Below are 13,223 nucleotides of genomic sequence, written 5' to 3'. Positions count from 1 at the left end.
TCAGGAAAAGGCTTGTTTGGAGATGAAGAGCCTGTGGTTACACTGGTGAGTTCTGGAGTGCAGAACAAGGCTGTGTATTTAGCCACCACTGTGAACTCTCCAGCTTGTGTTAGTTGTAGCTCTGAACATTTTTGTCTTTGCAGGTGAAAAAAGCTAAGATGCAGGAATCCAGAGAGCAGAGCCTGAGGTACAGGATTTTAAATTTGATTTTGGTGTGGAACAGTTCTTTATGGTCTTCTTTAAAGCTTTCATTATAGAAATTTGCCTCTTGATTTATTTTTTTACAGAGCTATGGAAAATATAGTTGCATTTGTATTGGTATAATTTTGATTAAGTTCCCAATAAAAATAATTAACTCACCCTATGGTATAAGGCTTTTGTAAAAGTGGCTACAAAGAGTCTTAATGGCATCATCACACCCATCTTTCACAGAATGAGACTGTCACATACTGCACATATCATGCATTTAATTTGGTGAGACTCTAGGTATTTTAATAATATCTGTGCTCCTATTCTTAGTGAAACTGTGTGGATAAGCTTTGAGAAATGGAGCTCTTGAATTGGTAGTCTCTCCTATGTAAAGCTGTTGTGTGATACTATTTTTAGCCTCAGTAGATGCTTTCTGATGGGTATTGTATCTAGGAATTAACTATTATTATTACTGCTTATAATGAGAATAGCTATATTAGGATTTATTCTGTTTCTCTGAGTAGCAGTAAATACAGTGAAGAAATATTTCTTTTTGTAGTCTCTGCCATTCCAGTAGGAGCAAGGAGGAAATGCCATTTCTGCAGGAGTGGATGTGGTATATTCTAAAAATTAGAATTTTGATCTAATCACACAAGCTCCATTTCTGGCTCTCTCTTGAATAGAGAGGGCCCGAGGGCAGCATGGGCAGGTCTGAGTATGTCAGGGTGCTTTCCCTTCTCCCTCTGTGGCACCCTGCTTCAGCACAGCCACAGCTTCCCTACGGGCACAGGGAGCTCAAGATTTGGGTGTAAACATCCTTGTATTTTAAAATTGTAGACATTCAGTATTTAAAAATAGAAGAGGGGAGGGATGAAGATGCGTTTCTAACTTGATTAAATACTCTGTTTAAATAATCTGGCTGTTTTTATAAAGCTATATGTTATTTTAAGTTTGACCAATGGGTAAGTTTAAATTAATTTATTGGACCTGTTTCTCTCTTTCCCCTGCACTGCGGGAGGTGGAGGAGGAAGAGAAAATCGGTTTAGTTGAGCCCAGAAAGCAGGGATGGGTGGGGGAAGGTGTTGTGAGATTTGGGTTTATTTCTCATACAGGCTCCTACTCCCTGTATAATTCAGCTCAGTCACCTTTAGGCTCTTCTTGAGAGTTTCACTTGTTCACCCGACACAAAACTGTGCAGTTGCTTTTTGTTGGGATGCTGAGTGGAGTCAGGTCATGGAGGGAAGCAAAGAGCACCATGCTTGGTGCACACCTGAGCTACAAGGAGAGGGAATTCCCTCCTCAGCAGCAATGAACAGATCCTTTGGCTCCTTCAACTAGAGGAACTGCAGTCTCAGAATGTCAGAACAGCACACAGATAGCTGGAAACCTCATGAAATGCTGTGTTGCAGAACTAGCAATAATAAAACTAAAGCCAGGAAGACAATAATTGAGGAAGAAACAGTTTCATTCAGAAATTACCTGTACTTCCTACTCTGTACGTGGGCAAAGCAACATTGACATGGAACTGAAACAATGCAGATCAAAATAATCCAGTAACCTGCAAATATATAAGTACAGATGTGACCTCGTGTACAGGGGTGTTTCAGCACTGGTCTCCAGGTGCAAGTCCAGCAGTGAGGCAATGCCCATGGGCAGGAGAACCTGTGACAGCAGGGTCACACACCACTGCTGGCAGCAATTCTTTGTTCTGGGGGAATGGAGATGCCAAGAGGTGTTTCTCACAGAAGCCACCCCTGCAGTCCCCCTCTACCAAACCCTGGCCACTCAAACCCCATGTAGTTTGATGTCTAATTCCAGCTGCAGATCCCTCTTCATGAAACATCAAAGAGCACGGGGATAGGTTTTGTGAAGAGTTAGTTTGCCTTGGTCAGAAAGGTTGAACCCAGGGGTTATGATGCTCAAGGATGTTAATTTAAGAGTTCATAATGCTAATACTGAGCTTTTATTTGTCCTGGCAGTCATGTGAGCAACACAGAAGTCAGTGATCAGAAAACTGAATCTTCAAACCTTGGTTCAGACCTTCCCATGTCCAGTGAGAGTGAGTATCTCTGGAGTTCTCCCATTGTCTTTCCTCGTGTCTTTCCCTGGTACCATGCTTCATCAACCACAAGCTGTCTCCTTCTTGTAATCCTTAGCCTGCTCTCACTATCAGTTGTAAAGTGAACATTTGCTGTAGTGTTTACAAAGTGTTAATGCCTGATGATAAGGAAATACCTGTTTCTAACAAATATTTTTGCATCACTGCCCCTCAGCTTGCTGTTGAGTGCTTCTGAGTACTGCTGTGTCTTAGACATGATTCTTCTTGTGGTTTGAGTCAATATTGATTATAATGCCTATTGTAAACGTGTTTTATAAATCACTCTCTACACAGCTGGTTGGGTCCTTTGTAGCAATATGCCATACACTTCATCTTAGAATCTGAATTGTATTGAATGTCTGCAGAAAGCTCTTAAGAAATAAACAGAGAGGAAACACACAGGGAATACAAAGATTGTATAGTAAGTGTAAGTGGAGTGTATCCTTTCTCTTGGAAAAAGAGGACTGGAAATTATTAGGAAAGTCAGATTCCTGTGTGGTGTACCTTTGCCAATACATATTTTGAAGTGTAAATCAGCTAATCTTAAAGTGTGTACATTCTATTGTAATTGATTTAATCTTTGCTATTTTAATCCATGTGCTGTGGTGGTGCAGGAGAAATTTGAGAAATTACAAGAAATTTCAGCCTGCAAAACCTGCTGGTTAACTAGATAAGCCATTACAAATCCCAGAAATTGCATGCAGTGTTATTTTGGATTTTCTGCTTTTTTACACCATTGCCTAATTCTTTGTATGTTGTTTTATAAATATAAATTCTAGAAATATCATTACTACGTAACTATTCAGATGAATATTGACATTTTTAAAAAAAATCCCTACAATCCAGATTTTTGTAGGAAGGATGTGGGAACTGACAAGTGTTAAAGGAAAGCTTTTAGGTCCAAAAGTTTCCAGTTTGTGTTTCCTGTTGTATCTTTTTGCTAAGTGAGCTTCACACTATGAGTAAAAGCAAACACTGAGGAGCAGAAGAAGGTGATTTGTGGATCATTTGGGAGGTTCAGTGATTGATGGTTTGTACTTCTCAGGTGCTTGTATTCAGATTACACAAAGAGAAGGTTATTGAGTTAGCAGAATGCACTTTAGGGTTGGAGTTGCCTGTGGTGACTGTCTTGCTTCCCTCAGTGTAACTCAGAGTTAACTACATGGTCATACGAGAGCAATAATGCAGGTCTGATATGGAAAGCCCAACTTCTTTAGCACATTATTGGCATTTGCATCAAATCCCAGTTCAGAATATGCTGTTATCTGTGACCCTGTGCCATTTGGAAGGCTGTTAATCGAGTCACTCCAGAGGGAGGGAAAAAATATGGGCTCTTGTAATGGTGATGGGAGAGCAGGGCCCCTTGGCCCACTCAAGGGATACACTGTTAGCCTGGATTGCCTCCTGGGCAAGCCCTGGGTGCTTTTCTTTCAAAGGGAAATCAGCTGGATCCACAGCTGTGTTTGCTAAGGGTTTGGGTATGGTGCTTCTAGATGTGAACTGCTAAACCCATGTACTGTGCAGACTGTACAGTCACAGAAATTGCTGCACTGGGCTGGTGGTGTGTGCCAGAGGGGCTCATGGGGCCAGATTCTGTGCTGGGCTCCTGCCCATCATTGCTTTCCTAGTTTGATGGACAGCTGAGTATTTAATCAGGTCAGCTCATGTGAATCCAAGGGGTATTTAATGGCTCTTGGATTAAGAGCCCAAGCCCCCGTCTCCATTCCAGCTGGAATGCTGTAACAGAGCTTTCTCACACTGGGTGTACTAGAGCCACAGGCTGTGTTGAGTGAGAACATTTAAAACATTTCTTCCATGGGTTGCCAGCTGAGCCACTGTGTCTTACCAGTTGCAGAGTGCAATTGCTGTGGATATATTCAAGGAGAAAAAATGGAAACATCTGGTTAAATGTAATTACCAGATTACTTTAGAGGAATCTCTGAGCCTCGTGCACTGCAGCTGTACTTCACTGGATATGAATAATTAAATTCATTGAGCTGGAGCTGTTCCTTTTTGCAGGGAAGACTGTTTGCTGGAGCCATGCATGGATACAGTATGTAGGGGTAGAGGAAAGCTTTGCAAAACCGGTGTTTGATCTCTGCTCCAGGACACAGAAATGTTACCCTTGGTGCAGATGAAGCCCCTTTGGCAAATATGCAGGGTTTTGGAGAGGACTGAAATCAAAGTTTTGGTTTTTTATTTTTTTATGACAGTTGCAAAACATTATAGTACCAGCTGATAAAGAGTGCTGTTTCACAGGGAGGAATAGCGTGACTGACTGGTCTCCCTGCTGTGAGCTGGCAAAATATTTTTGTGCCAGTTTAACAGTGTGCTTTTGGGAATTTGCTTTGAAACAGATTTTCAGGGTACTAAAACTCTTTGTGTATACGGTGTGTTGACTAAAATGTACCATTAGTGTTGATATTTGTCTTTATTTGTTGGGTTTTGAAAGCATTTCTGTAATTACACAAACTATTTTTTTTTCAGTTATGACATGCACTGATTATATCCCAAGGTCATCAAATGATTATACCTCACAAATGTATTCTGCAAAGTAAGTCAAGAAATTTGTTACTGAGTTCTGTAACTCTTTACTCCTCTCTGAAGTAATCTTTTTGTATCTTTATGCATTTCTCTAGTGCTGTAAATTGCACTACTGACAGCAGCTGTGTATTGCTGAGGACACTGAACTTACACAATTTACCCTTTGGCTTTAGTGATTGTTGTTTTATGTTCACAAAGATAAAGGAGGCCCTTCAAGTAGTTAACATGATAGTCTCGGTGAATAATGTGCATAATATTTGTCAAATAAACAAATAGACCATAAATAAGTACAAGAGGAATATAAGATTTTCTCATCATTCACTGTTTAGGGATCTTTTTAGTTCTTCCTATTGGAGCAGGATGGGCCTCAACCCCTGCTGCTTGTTTTTGTGTAGTTCTGTGTGTGTGTCCCACTGGTTCTTACAGATACTGCTAGATTACAGTAGCTTCAGGGTCTGCTGTGGTAAGGCATGATAAGTGGGACTGACTCCTTGTGCCTGTTGGAATGGGGAATTTGTCCCTCCCAGTCCTGGATGAGCACTGGTGCTCTGGCATTGTGGAGGAGGGTGTTTCCCTGGTGTCACCACAGGAAGCTGGCAGTATCTGTTAACTCAAGAGCCTGCCTTGAGAAACACAATGAGCTTATTGCAGTAAGAGGACGTGTCAGTCTGAGTAGTTTCTCCTTTCTGGAGCAATTTTTAAATGCGTCTTCTGGTTTGAAGGATGAAAGATGCATAATGTAAACAGTTCTTTCTGACTTTTGTTCTCTCTTTTCACTAAGGCCATATGCACATATCCTTTCTGTACCAGTGTCGGAAACAATGAGCCCTTACCCTGGTCAGCCTCAGTACCCAGCACTACAGCAGTCCCAGCCCTACACCATCTACCCCCAGACCACCCAGACCTATGGACTACCTCCTTTCGGTAAAGAGTGACTTCTCAGACTTCTCCTTGCCTGCAATTACTGTTTCATATCTCAATAAAAAGCCAATGTTAAGCTTAACCAGGTGTGTTGGAGAGAAGAGTTTGTAGGAGAGCGCATGCATAGCTTAAATTGTAGATGGGCACTGATCTCTTGATGTGACTTCAACTTAAAAAATAAGATTTTTTTTTTACAGCGTTGTTACTTTGGATCTCCCCATGAAGTTCGCCATATGGTTCTTGTTTTGGGATCATAATTGTCTCTAGTTGTGGTATAGCTATGTTTGTGCAGTTTCCTTGTTAGTGCAATGACACAACACTCCGTACTACAACTTACCTGCTTTTTCCTTTCCTTTTTGTTGTCCAAGATTAAGACATTTTTATTTCATCTTTCACCAAATGAGAGCTCATGTTAAAATGTTTCCAAGTTTACTAGGCAAATCATTTGCTTAGTTTGCTCTAATAACTGAGCCCTCTTGATAGCTATTCCAGTTTTTGGCAGCTCTCAAAAAATGGAAGGGAGCAGAGGCTGTTTTATCTGTTAGCATGCAACACTGATGAGAGGGGAGAGCATCATGCCACTGTGCATGGCACCTGGGGGAGCAACCCTGGATGCCTGTGGTAGTGGTGGAGTTAGCACCCCTTGCAGTGTTCAGAAAACTCATGGATATGGCACTTGAGGTTTAGTGGTGGACATGGTGGTGCTGGGTGATTGGTTGGACATGATGATCTTAAAGATCTTTTCCAACTTTTACAATTCTGTGATTCTAAGTGTATGTCTCAGGAGCTTGAGGTTGTACTGCACAACCATATGCACTGAGCCTCTTGCAGATTTATCTGTAGTGCTAAAATCAAAGTACCCTGATGTGTCTAAGGATGAATTTTTCTTTAGTTAAAGAATTGGATGTTTTTAAATAAAAGCAGCTACATTTCTGGCTTTTGTTAGCTGCTGACAGAGCATGGGCTTTTCTAAAGGTTACAAAACAGTTGATTTGTCATTATATATTTGAAAGATGGTGTAGGAGAGATAATAAAGCCAGACTTGTCTTTGTTAAACATAAGTTAAATTACTAATACTGTAATTACTAATGGTGGCTGGAACATACTCCTCCTCACTGGGTGCCTGCACTTTGGTTTCAGTGCCTTAGTACACTGGTTTTTGCTGTATATGAACAGTGGCTGATGGTTTCTTGTCTTCATTTATTTGGTGTTTCTTGATAGCATGTTGTGCATGGTGCACTGAGCTGCTTCGTGTACTGTTGCGTGTTTTAGTGTGTCACATATTGGTGTATTTAAAGGCAAATATTTGTAAATATGTGGAGTGCTCCAGTGAAGTTGTTTAAGATAGTGGTTTAGACTTCTACTTTTTGGAAGGAGTTTGGATTTTGGAAGAAGGGAGGGTATAGGGGTTTGTTAGTGTGTTGTGTGTGATGTTTTGTTGGTGGCAGTAGTGGTGGCTATATTTTGGGGGAGTGGTTTGTTTTTTTTTTAAAGCCAAAGGTTCTGGAGTGCAGGGGTACTCAGCTGTTTCAATATTACAGTCTAAATGTAACACGAGAAATATTTTGAAGACCTGGAAGGAGATTTGCATTTTCTATTGACTTCAAGGGAGCTTTTGTCTGTAAAATACCCAAAATGTCATCAGTTACTGAAATGTCTGGTGTGGATTTTGAGGTCTGTTGTTAAACACCTGAATTTTTAGTGTTAGGAAGATGTTAAAAGTTATTATTTCCAGTAATGGAAAACATACTGGAGTGGTACCTGCTGAGTCATGCTGAGAAGATGGACTTTGCATGGTTTGATGGAGAGGTAGAGAGTAGAGGATTGAACATGCACACTGCAGAGGGAATTCTGGAAATTGGTTCTGCTCACGAAATCTCCAGTGAGCAGGTGAGGGCCAACCACTTGGTCACATGTTTTAGCAGCACCAGAGGGCTTGTTATGGAGCTTGGTGTGTCTTTCTACCATGTATTTGTTTCTGTGCCAGAAAGAAGACACCATGGTTTATCTAACTGGGATGAGCCAGCATGAAATTCAGGCAAGCTGACAAGCAGAAGCTTAGTCTTGAGGTGGCTGAAGTCAGGATGCCCCTTTTAGAGAAGGGATGGCCTATGCTCTTGCTGATTTGTCACCTCTCTTGGTGTTCAGTGCATTGTTCTGCATGGGATGCCCTTGTGCTCTGGAGAGATTTTTTTAAAGAAGTATTAAAATAAGAGTAGTGACATCCAGGCTGTATATGTGGAGCTGTAAATTGGTGTTAGAAGCACCATGGATGTGATGGCTTACATTAACTCAAGAAAAACCTACAAGTGATCATACGTCCTGTGTGGGGCCTTTCCCTGTATGCAGATGTGTGCTGTGACATTGTGACATCCAGTGCTGCCATTGGACATGGAAGAGTCTCCGTCCCCTTCTCACAGCTTCTCCATCATCCTTGGGGCTGTGCTAGCTTATAATGCTGTCCTGCAGAATGAGAGGGGAGGGACATACACCACCTGTCCAGGAGTGTGCCTGGCTGTCTGGAAAGTAGGACATGTCTGTAACAACAAGACAGTCATGGCGTGAAAAATGCCTTAGCACATGACCTGAACCAGCTCCTGCTCCTTGCCACCCAGCCAGTGCTGCCAGCACCTCTGTGTGTGTCTGACCTGGTTCCACATCCCCTGTGTGGTCATTATCCTGTAGCATTCAGTGTGGGTTTGTGTTTCACTGTCAGGTTGTTTGGCACTTCTGCATGTCATGTGGCCATCACATTGTGTTGCTGCTCCTTGTCCCTCTGCCTTGTGCCCTAAGGAGCTTCTGGTTACTGTCCCCTGTACTGCTCACCCATTTGGAGATGGTGGCACTCCCTTTCCAGACTAAACAAACACAGCTACTCCCACTCTCCTTGGAGGATCTTTTTCCCATATATTATGTTCTGGTGTTTCTGTATCTTCAGTCTTACTTAAATCAGCCTTTCCTTTTTGATTGCTAATTATTGAGGTTCTGGAGGTTTGAAACCTTAATGAAGACCCAACTTGAGAGCTGAAGAGTCAAACCCTGGGGTGACTGTGCAAAGGGGAGTGATTTAAGTTGACTCATAGGTGTCAGTTTGAGATCAGATATGTAAGTAAATCAAAAGGCCATTGCAGCCTTTAATTCTGACAAAGCTACAGCCTGGAGTGACCTCTTGGAGCTGCTGCTCATGTCCAGCTTGATGGAGTCTCCCATATCTTCTGGGAAGGAACCTGGAGCTCATAGCTCATGGCTCAGTCCTGCTGCAGTGGGTAAAGGGCTGCAGGTGGCTTCCTTGGTACTGTTTTTGGGGTGTTGAAAAAGAAGGGATGGTCTTTCTGATGTCCCTGAACTCTGTCTAGCTCCAAAAGTCCTTTGTCCCTCTGCTTTGCATACTCCTGTTTGTTTTTAAGTAGATCCTCTCAAAATATTTCTGCTTTCTAACCAGGGCCAGGGAGAACTGTCTTTGACTTTGGCTGTAGATTTGGAGACACTCAAATGAAAACCTGAAGAGCCCTGAAGAGTGAGCTGCCTCAGTTGGACACTGTTGGCACCTGTCAGTGCAGAGACCTCAACCTTTAACATGGCACCTGAGCTGAGCCACGTACTAAGTGTGCCCTGTACACAGAATTACAGTCACTCTGCTCTCTGTGCTGTGCCCAAGAGTTGTTATGAAAGCATTCCAAAACAACAGGAGATCTGGAAGAAACATTTGGATTTTTTTTTTAATTAGTTCTATATTTATTGTTGTCATTCTAGGAAAATTACTGACTTGTGGCTTGGTTTAAAATACTCATCTCAAAGCCCAGTGAAGTAGTGGAAGTGTTGAGCTTGGCCTTCATAGTTCCTAGCTTTGGCCTCACTGTGTAACAGCTGATGTCACCTGCAGTGCTGTGCAGCTCAGCCTAAAATCACAGCAATTGGCAGGTCCTTTATCTGCATGGGCAGTGAATCTCAGTGAAACAAACATTCTTAGTTAAAAGCTATGTGAATTAGTCTTGGTGCTTTTAATTTTCTCTTTTTCAGCCATTTTGTCACCAGCTCTAATCCCTGCACAGCCTGACAGTCAGTGCTTACTACTGCTGAAATTAAACATTTTCCATGTGTCATTTGTTACTTGCTTTTGTGATGAGCAAAAATCTTAATCTGAGGTAGGAGCATGCTGTTTAGTCCCAGCATATTTGTTTGTAACTGGTCCAATTTATCTGATTCAGGTGCACTGTGGCCAGGTATGAAACCTGAAAGTGGTTTAATTCAGACTCCATCTACAAGTCAGCACAGTGTTCTTACCTGCACTACAGGGTTAACCACAAGCCAGCCCAGCCCAGCACATTATTCTTATTCCATTGAAGGTAACTTGGCATGGTTTTTATCTGCATCTCTCTCCACCTAACTGAGTCCAGATACCAAACTCTAGAGAGGCTTGCACGCTTGTCCTTGGTTTGTGCATGCTTCTTCATGCTTTGCCTCTTTTCTCTTTCTGCCTGTGTGTTTCTGGGTTTGTATTTGCCTCATACCTGTGTGTGCACCAGGCTGGCTCTTTGGTGCCATGCTGCTGGGCTGAACAGGGTGAAGAGCAAATGGGAAGGGGAAAGAGACATGTTGTGTTCCTGCATGCTTTATTGGGAATGCTCTTGCATTTCTCTTTGTTTGTAGTCTTTAGTTTGATGTCAGGAAATATGCTGACTGCAGTGAGATTTTTAAACATTTGTTTTTAATTCCTTCTGGAGGTAGATGGCTATTGCATATCACACACAGCAGGTTGGTAGATGTGCTAGGAAATTAATTTCTCAGTATAGAACTACCATTTAAATATTGTAATTGCTGGAACTGCCACATCTAAGAAGGCAGGTGATGAATTTCACCAGCTTCCACAGCAGTTTTTAGGAGTGAATGTGCCAGATAGCTGAATAGTGGAATATTTTTGCTTATGGCACATATGTGCAAATTGATACATTTTCTTAGGCTGCCATTTATGTTTTGGTGATGAATTGTGAAAATTTGTCTCTTTCTCTGGAAATTTTATAAAGCATTTCAGGAATTTGTAATCTATTTCTTGTGGAATATTTTCACAGAATAATTCAGAGACTTCGGGAAATTTTTAGTTCAGCTTCCTGCTCAAAGAGCAGTTGATGCAGAATTCCGAACCAGCTTGCTCAGAGCTTTATCTAGTTGGATCTCCAAAACCTCCAAGGATGGAAATTTTGCCAGTTCCAGAGTCTGACTGTCACTATGATGGAATGTTTTTTGTTTTGTCAACTCAGAGCTTTCCCTCTTCCACGTTCTGACCATTTGTCTTCTCCTGCTGCACACCTGCAAAAAGAGCTTGTGTCTGTCCTCTCACTAATGTCCATGCAGGTACAAGCAGGCTACATCAGGTCCCCAAAGCCACCTCCTCTCCTGGCTGGACAGTCCCTCTCCCCTGAAATGCCCCTTGCAGGGCACATTCTCTAGATCCCTGACTGGTTTGGTGTCTCTTTAGCAGACCCACCAAATTTTATCAATGTATTTCTTGGGCTTGAGGGGCCAAACTGAGCACCATAACCAGATGTGCTCTCATGAAAGCCAAGAAAAGGAGGATAGTTCTTAAAATAGCAGTGAGTGGGTTTTAGCATGTCTTTCATGGAGGAAGGTCATTGTATGTCATGGTACTTGCTCAGCTTGCATTATTGTGACAGTCAGTGGCTCAGTGAAATATTTATCCTTAATTCAGTTTTCACATTCATGAGGAAAGCAGTACTGGAAATACTCCCTTCCTTCCAGCATAACCCTCCTTCCCATAGTCCCAACAGCAGAATGACTTACTGTGTCTACCAGCACCAGCCTTAATTGCCAGGGGTCAGGAATGGTTCTATACAATGTGACCCCTGCCAGATTTCCCAGTGATATCCCATGGGGAGCAGGTGGACCCCTGGGGTTGGTGAGGTGACAGACCCATGTCAGGCTTCACTTTGTAGAAGAATTATAAAATCACAGACTTCTTTGTGCTGGAAGGGACCTTAAAGACTATCTACTTCTAGCCCCTCTGCCATGAGCAGGGATACCTTGCATTAGACCAGGTTGCTCCAAGCCCTGTCCAGCCTGGCCTTGGACATTTCCAGGGATGGGGCAGCCACAGCTTCACTGGGCATCCTCACAGCCTAGAATTCCTTCTCAATATCCCATCTAACCCTCCCCTCTGCCAGTGGGAAGCCATTCCCCCTTATCCTATCACTCTATCCCTTGTCCAAAGTCCTTATCCAGCTCTCTCTGAGCCCCTGTGGATGCTGGAAGGGGCTCTAAGGTCTCCCTGGAGTCTTCTTTTCTGCAAACTGCTCTACGCCGGCTTTGTCAGGCTTTCACACAGGAGAAATGATTTTAATCTGTGCTTCTGGGAGAATGTGTGATGCGAGAAGTTTCCCTGCAGGCTGCTCTCTGAAACTGTGCACAAGTCACCCCAAAGCATGCAAAAGTCACTCCAGTTGTGCAAATACTGTTTCTTTTTGGAAAACGTTTGCAGACTCGCAGGAAACTCTTCCTTTTTCAGATTTTCTGTATTTCCTTCTCCATTAGCCCACCAAGGGATCAGGTCATTACAGGGGCTTGTGCCAGGGAGGTTGTGGAGGGCAGAGCTGGGCAGAGTTGTTTTAATAGTAATCCATGGAATATCTGTCTTCTCTCTCCACTCAAATGAGCAGGGTGAGACACAGTCATACAATAATGCTGACCCATTGGAGGGGGATTTCAGTGCATGGTTCTGGTTTTGGCTCTTTGAAAATGATTGAAGCAAAGGAGATTTGGATTAATAACGTAGAGGAGGCAGGGATGTAATGTCTGAGGATGAAGTCTGAAGTGGGGGATAAAGAAAGGAAAAGAGTCATGGCATCTTGAATGTAGTACTTGTGTTTGCTGGTCTTTAAACCTCAGCCCTTTGAAGTCATATTTGGCAAATCCATGCCAAATATTTTTGCCTGGTTCTGGCCCAGTCACAAGTAAAAAGAAGTGGCCCACAGTGCAGAAAGAATTGGTTCATCCATGTAGTGGGAACTGTTTGAAAGAATCTGATATCTAGCACTGTTTAGATACAGGATTATTAAAAAGACCTGTTGGAGGGAGACCAGAGTTAAGATAAACAATGACGTTCATGTGAAAGTTCACGCCAAACCTTGAAATCTTATTTCTCATTTCTTACCTTCTGTAATCAGTCTCAATGGAGAAGCAGCTCTGCAGAACATTACAGATAAGAATCACTTTGTTTCCTCTCCATGATAGTCTTGAGAGCAGTGGTGTAACAATCTGCCTTCCAGAGAATTGCTCTGCCCCAGCTGCATGGCAGGTTTGTTCACTTAGCAATGATCTTTTCTGGAGAGCTGGGCTTCACAGGGGCCTAGGAAGGGACCTTCTCTTAAGGTGATAACAGCCTTGATAATTTCCATAAGGTGTGTATGGAAGGAGCTTTATTTGGAAACTGCCCCCTGTTTTTGAGCAGTTGCTTATG

General features: G+C 42.5%; 1 protein-coding gene across 2 annotated transcripts in view; it reads left to right on the top strand.

Annotated features, from left to right (window-relative positions):
• The window catches only part of EYA3 (EYA transcriptional coactivator and phosphatase 3), a 30,734-nt gene that overhangs the window by 1,891 nt on the left and 15,620 nt on the right, over window positions 1-13,223 (top strand). Inside the window, exons 2-6 of one of the 2 annotated variants that reach the window (XM_062509071.1) lie at window positions 144-187; window positions 2,169-2,248; window positions 4,775-4,841; window positions 5,613-5,755; window positions 9,961-10,098. In XM_062509071.1, coding sequence (XP_062365055.1) covers window positions 144-187; window positions 2,169-2,248; window positions 4,775-4,841; window positions 5,613-5,755; window positions 9,961-10,098 — 472 coding nt within the window. The remainder of the gene's footprint in view (window positions 1-143; window positions 188-2,168; window positions 2,249-4,774; window positions 4,842-5,612; window positions 5,756-9,960; window positions 10,099-13,223) is intronic. The other variant, XM_062509072.1, reaches the window with a different exon arrangement.

Source organism: Cinclus cinclus, chromosome 26 (genome assembly GCF_963662255.1).
Source record: "Cinclus cinclus chromosome 26, bCinCin1.1, whole genome shotgun sequence".
Lineage (NCBI taxonomy): Eukaryota > Metazoa > Chordata > Aves > Passeriformes > Cinclidae > Cinclus > Cinclus cinclus.
Note: the sequence above shows the minus strand (reverse complement) of the source record. Positions and strands in the feature narration are given on the sequence as shown.